Below are 6,713 nucleotides of genomic sequence, written 5' to 3' on the forward strand. Positions count from 1 at the left end.
CCCAGCCCAGCCCTCCTGGCCCGGCCTGGCCCGCCTGGATAAAGCTCTCTACAAAAGGTCCTGCTCCCAAAGGCAGGGGTAAGGCCACTAGCGGCTTCACATTCCCAGGAGCACTGCCTGCCCCGGCAGCGGCCCCAAAGCCTTTGGGGGAGTGTGTGTGTGTATATGCGTGGTGAGTGTGTGTGGCAGCGCCCAGGGACGCTCTTATGGGGGGCAGGGGGAAGGGAACAGAGGCAGAGGGTGGCTCCTGGGAGGGGGGAGGGGGGGGGGCTTAGCCCCTGTTGGCACAGTGAGAATAACCCCCTCCCTCCCACCCCTCAGATACCCCCTTGAAAGCAGTTGGACATTTATAAGTCCCCCATGCCCGGACCTGAGGGACTCTGGTCCCGGGGGAGGGACCAAGGATAGGAAGGGAAAGGGACATTCTCGACTCCTTCTTGGGGGTGGGGGCAGGGGAAGGAGCTCCCAGCTATGGTCCAGGGACCTGTCGGAGGAGAGACAGAGACAGAGACAGAGACAGAGACAGAGAAGTAAGAGGGAAGGCCCACTGAGGCCCTATGGACAACGTGGAGGAGTAGCACAGCCCTTCGGGAGGGGGGAAGACGGGACATCCCTCCTTCCCCTCCCCAGCCCACTCCCAGCCAGCGGGCTGCTCTGTTCTCTTACCTGGTCAGACTTAGCTGGGGACCCAGGAGTGGGTAGAGGGTTGTGAGTTGTTAGGGTAACTAGGAGCTCCCGAACCAGGCTCAAAGTTGAAATCCAACCCTTCGCCCCCATCCACTAGATCGCTGATGATGTGATCCATGTCACACTCCAGGTTCTCTATGTACACATCTAGGTCCAGGTCCTGGGGCATTTGGTCTTGGTCTGTAGCTTCATCGGAGAGAGGGGGCACAGCGGGCTCTGGGGCCTTAGGGGCAGGGGTGCTTTCCATGCCCACAGGTGGCGCCATCAGGGCAAGGGCAGGAGGCAGAGGGCCAGGGCCTTGGCTTTCCAAGGGCTTAGGGCCCAGGCTGACTCCTGGGGGCAGCGGGCTGGAAGCAGGCAGCCCCCCGGGCAGAAGAAGGGTGGAGGGTTGGGGGAGGATGGGATCTACTTGGGTCATAAGGATATCAGTGGAGGGAGGGGAATCAGAGGTGAGCAGGGCCTCCAGGGTCTGGGAGCTGGAGAAGCGCCCTTCTCCAGGTGGCAGAGCCCCCTCAGAAGGGCCAAACAGGGGGCCAGTAAAGGCAGCTGTGGGGCCAGAGCCCCCAGCAGGCTGCAGGGAGAAGCCCGAGGCAGCCCCCTGGGGCAAAAGGGGCCTTGGCGTTGTGAGATTGAGCCCATCCAGCAGCTCGAGCTCCTCACTGACTGTTGGGGGAACACTGGCTGGGTAAGTGAGGGAGGCCAGCACCTCCTCCTCAGCCACCCCCCCTTCAGGCTCTGGTCCCAGCCCTGACCCCATGGGGGACAGTCGGGCACTGGCCATGCTGGCATTGGAGCTACTGCGTGGGCGGAAGGCCGTCCACACCTCAGAGTCATCGGGGCTTCGTGGACTGGGGCTACCCGGCCATTTGGGGTAGTAGCTCCCCGGGCTAGCAGGAGCAGGGCCCTCAGCCCCCTCGGGTAATGCTGCCGTCTTCTTCTTGGAGGCCTTGACCCGGCCACGGGTCAGCTTGCTGCTGTTGTCCATGGAAGCTGCCCTCCTGCGTGGGGCCTTCCCACTCCTGCCGCCCTCGGGGTTCAACATCCACCAAGAGCTCTTGCCCGTGGCCTCGTTGTGGACCTTGATGAACTTGCTATGGAGGGACAGGTTGTGTCGGATAGAATTCTGTAGGGGCACAAAAAGGTTGGGGGGGGGGGGGGGGTCAGGCCTGAGGTGGGCCCTGGAGGGAATTGGCCCAGTCCCCCCTCTACCGGCTGGGCTGACTGAAAGGGGATGGGATCCCTGGAAAGCCCTAAATCCACTTCCCACACTTGGGGGCTGAGCAGCACATGAAAGAGGTACACGTGGTTGCTGGACCATCGGGCTGTTCCATTGCCCCATTCCCCCAATGCAAGGTTGAGGGGGGTTTATGGAGCAGGAGCATAATGAGAGGCCAGCGGTGCGGCGGAGTGGAAGGAGCCTGCCTGAGACACTGGCTAATGACCCTGGCCACATCCAGCCCTCTTCCCCACAGCCTCAGTTTCCTCATCTGCCAAATCGGGGATCATACCAGTAGTGTAAACTCCAAAACCTATAAACATAAGGGGGCTCGTATCCAGTATCATCATTCTTATCACAGACATCATTCCAGGGATGCTACAGCATATGGCGGCAAACCATACTTTGTTGCATTTGGAGAAGAATTAGCATCCCAAACCAAACCAAACAGCTGTTATTTACTAGCTAGGCAGCTTTGAGCAAGCTTCTTCTTTTTGGACCTCAGTTTCCTCATCAATAGAATGGGGGTGTGTGGCCTAGCTGCCCTCCAAGGTCTCATCCAGCTCAGAATCTTCTCCTACAACCCAAAGGGGGACAGAAAAGCAGATGGTAGGTGCACACGCAAAGGAGCACTCACCCCATCGCCGACTGGGGCAGGATTGGAAAAGGAGGCCTAAGAGTGAGAGGGGGCAACAGGCAACGTGGGCAGGGTCCACGCAGTGGCCTTGGTTGAGGAGTCAGGAGACCTGGGCTTCCATCCCAGCTCGGCTACTTTACTAGCTGGGTGACCTTAGCTAAGTCACATGGCCCCCAGGTTGGGAGGGTTGTTATGGTGAACGTATGTGTCCATGTCAACTAAGCAGATGGTATTCAAGTGCGAGTGATTGTCATCACTTTCATTAGAGAAATGAAGGAATAAACAAAATTGTTCCTAGAGAGCTGGGTTCAAGCCCTGCACATACCAGCTATGTGACCGGGGGTAAGTCACTTAATCTGTCATTGTCCCAGGCAACTCTAGGAGACAAATATACAAATGAGTGACTGACTTGAGTTAGTGGAGGGAATTTCTATACTAGGAGAGGAGGAGGAGAAGGAGGAAGGGGGAGGAAGAGAAGAAGAAGAAGGAGGAGGAGGAGGAGGAGGAGGAGGAGGAGAAAAAGGGGGAGGAGGAGGACTAGGAGAAGAAAGAGGAGGAAGAAGAGGAGGAGGAAGAGAAGAAGGCGGAGAAGAGGCAGCAGCCACCACCAGAGGGTGTGGCCACAATCCTGAAATCCCGTATCTTTCCAAATATCCCATGAAGTAGAAGCCTAATGCCTGGGCGTTTCGGTAAATCCTGAGTTCAGTCCCGAGCCTCCTCAGCTGAGGACTGAGCACCACCGTAGGCCAGGGCCTCATCCCACATCATCATCAATAAGATTTACAGAATGCCTACTATGTGCCAGGCACTGTGCTAAGTATTTTACAAATTCGATCTCAAAGGATCCTCACGATAACTCTGTGAGGTAGGTGCTACTAGTACTCCCATTTTACAGATGAAGACACAGGCGAGCAGAGGTGAAGTGACTTACCCAGGGTCACACAGCTAGGAAGTGTCTGAGGTCCCATTTGAACTCAGGTCTTCCTGACTCTAGGCCCATCTGTTGCGGTGCCACCTAGCTAGTCTATGACTGCATACTGGAATCGCCAAAGCCTTGTTGAAGAGCTCCCTTCCCTGGCTCATTTCCTCCCCTTCCACATGGCCCTCAGGCTGGCTGGGCCAGTCTCCTCGGTCACACCAGCCTTCTCCCACTTTCATTCTCCTGTCTGTAAAGCTCTGCCTTCTCTCCATCTCCCATCCCAAGGCTCACCTCCTCCTTGAATACCTTCCCTGTGTGTATCCTCCAGGGAAGGCCCTGCTCCGAGCTCCGAGCTCCGAGCTCCGAGCCGCTCTTCTAGCCTGTCTGGCCCACACAATCGGGCACTTCATTACTGCCTGCTAGAGCTCTCCCCTCTAAGGTCACAGTCCACCTCCCCGTGTGGATCTGGCAGGAATGTACTTGGCTATTTTCATTATGTTGGTCTCCTCCATTCGAATTTAAGGCAGAGTTTGATTCGGCCTTTGGGCAGCCCCCATTCTCAGCTCAGTGCCTGGCACACAGTATGCGTGTCCCCCCCCCCCCCTCCCCGTAAATGTTTGCTGATTGATGACTGATCGATGACTTCATGAGTTTCAGCCGACCAGATCGGAAGCTTCCTGAGGCAGAGTCCTTCTTTCAATTCTTCCTCCCCTTGGGGTGTCTGTCTGGCTGTACATCAAAGGACACACAGTAGACACTTGATATATCTCGGTTGATTAGCTGATTAAATGTTTTCCTCTCTCGGGTGGCAATGATCGTGGAGTTCCCCTCAGGGTCCCATCAGTTCCTAAGTACCCGGTCCCAGCTCTGCCCGTGCTGACTTCAAGGATTAGCAAAGCCTTTCCATGCCCCCTCCCCAAATCAGTTTCATCCTGGTCATCTAGTCCAAGACCCTCATTTGGCAGATAGGGAAAGTGAGGCAAGCCAGAGAGGGAAAAAGGACTTGCTTAGTTCCCAGCTAGCAGACTGAAGTGGCAGTGCCACCTTGAGCTGAGAGAAGCCACAAGGCCCGCACGGTGAACAAGTGGCCAGCTCACAAGCCCTTCCTAACCTTGCTCTTGCCTTCAGTATCCTGGACTCCTCCACTGAGGCTTGAAACCCACCCCTCCCCCCAGTTGGCCACAAGTCCCAAACCTTTCTCATTTGTAAAATCAAAGGAGGTGCTGGAGAAGCTGATAAGTCCCATTTCTTCAGCCTTTTCCTCATAACAACCCTTCCAGGGACAAGTGGCACTAGAATTACTGGCTCTATTTTACAGATAAGGAAACCGAAGCTCAAGGAGGGTCCCTTTCCCAGCTTATTTACATGGAGAGAAAGTGGCAGAGCTGGGGCTGTAAACCAGACATTCTGCATTCGGGATTAACACTCTTGAAATTCCCTCCAGCTCCGAGGCTCTAAAATTCTGTTGCCCCAGGACCTAGAGACTCAGGTTGTGGGGGATGGGCTCCATAGCACAGCCCGATCCCTCTAGCCTTCAGCCTGCCTCATGACTGCTTCACTGATGAGAGGATTTTTTTTTTCCCATGTTCCTTTTGGGGACACTAGGGTGAGGGCACCACTGCTGCCATGGCCACACCGATACTGACTGACGTCATCTGAGAGAGCCCCCCCTCCCACCTCCTCAGCCCGGCTGGGCTCTTAGCAACACACGCCACAAAGCTGAAGATTCTGGATGGGAGCAAAATGAACCCGGGTCCAGTGGCTGGCCCCTTGCTCCCTCCAGCTCCTCAGGCCCATCCTTTCTCTCCCCCCTAGCTCTCACAAGACCCAGCTGCTTTAGGAAGCTGTGGCCTGACCTTTCGTGTGGAGAGATCAGTTGAATAGCCCCTAGAAATGCCCCTCTCCTCCAATGCGAGAACAGGCAGCCTAATCATTGGGCCCCTAATCCTACAGGATTCTATTGGACCCTGCTGGGGTCCAAACAGGGGGACCTGGTGGTGGGACTGCCCCACCTGGAGCTGGGAAGACCTGGGTTCAAATCCTGCCCCTGACACTTAACTGTGTGACCATGAGCAAATCATTTCCCTCCTCTAGGCCTTAGCTTTCTCACTGTCAAAAGAGGGGCAACACCCCTAGTGCCTGCCTCCACGTCACAGAGCACAGAGCACAGAGCACAGAGCTGCTGTGATGTTCAAATGACATCATGTTGGTAAGGAGCTCAGGAAATGTCAGTTATCCTAATTACCAAACTGAGTGGCAGTGAGAATTGGGACTCGAGCCAAAGAAGCCAGTTCAAGCATGACTGGACCAGACATCCCCCCCACCCATCAGCGGCTCCAGGCTTAGCCTTCCTATTGCAGGTGGGATGACAGGGCCATCTTGGGCTTGGAGCCCCTTAGCCCAACTGGGAAAAGAAGAGAAGCCCCTCCAACCCTGAGCAGTCAGCAACCAGTGGCCCTTCCTTAGACTCCAAACGAGGTCATGGGAGAAGAGCAGGGGTCTGTGTTGGGGGGGGGGGGGGGAAGGGCAGAGCAGGCTACCTGGGGGACTGCACCTTGGTTTGGCAAGCCCAGCCTTTCGTATCAGTGCCTGCAGCACTGATCAGAGCCTTGCACAGAGTAGGCCTTCAACCCCTACGGACAGTCTGGACTTGAGTCTCTACCTTCTTTGCCTGGTAGTGGTGATTACCCTGCCCTTTGTGCCAGCTGCAGGTGCAGCCTGCCACAGCTGGTTGGGGAGGGGGGGGGGGGGTTATCCAGGCAAACGGCTGCGGTGGTGGGGGGGGGGGTGGGAGCAACAGCAGCAGCAGCCGGAACCTTGGAGAAGTCCCCCCCCCCACCCCCCCCACCCCCCCCCTTTCGGGGCTATAGCTCTATAAGCCTCATGAGTCTCAGTTCGCAGGCCATCTCTAGGGAGGTACCCCCCCTTCAGGAGGGGGCACCTTGCCGCTCAACCCCTTCCTTCCCCCTCCCCCCTCCCCGCATCATTCTGTAACGATGCTAGGATAGCTCCCATGATCTCTTCCTCGAGATAACATCCTAGAATTTGAGACCTAGAAGGGCCCTTCCCCATCACTGAACGGATGAATGGATGCCGAGCCCCTCCGTTGCTGTGCCGAGGACAGTTCGGGCAAAGGCCCGGGCCGGTCGGCAGCCCTGGGCACAACAGGTGGTGCCCGCAGTGCCGCCTCCCTGGGGGCTCCTCTCGGCCCCGGAGGGGCTGCAATCGTTGCCTGCCTAGCCTTTCCCCCCCCC

The 6,713-nt window shown here is 56.8% G+C and overlaps 1 protein-coding gene across 1 annotated transcript; it reads right to left on the bottom strand.

Annotated features, from left to right (window-relative positions):
• FOXO4 (forkhead box O4) lies at positions 1-6,443 on the bottom strand. The gene is made up of 5 exons (XM_027836744.1): positions 6,401-6,443; positions 6,148-6,226; positions 6,014-6,083; positions 667-1,810; positions 1-484 (listed from the first exon to the last, which is right to left on the bottom strand). Exons 1-4 carry the CDS (start codon positions 6,441-6,443, stop codon positions 677-679), a joined length of 1,326 nt encoding a protein of 441 aa, XP_027692545.1. The 3' UTR covers positions 1-484; positions 667-676.
• Positions 6,444-6,713: the final 270 nt, after the last annotated feature.

Source organism: Vombatus ursinus, unplaced genomic scaffold, assembly GCF_900497805.2.
Source record: "Vombatus ursinus unplaced genomic scaffold, bare-nosed wombat genome assembly UNPS02014819.1, whole genome shotgun sequence".
NCBI classification, from domain to species: domain Eukaryota; kingdom Metazoa; phylum Chordata; class Mammalia; order Diprotodontia; family Vombatidae; genus Vombatus; species Vombatus ursinus.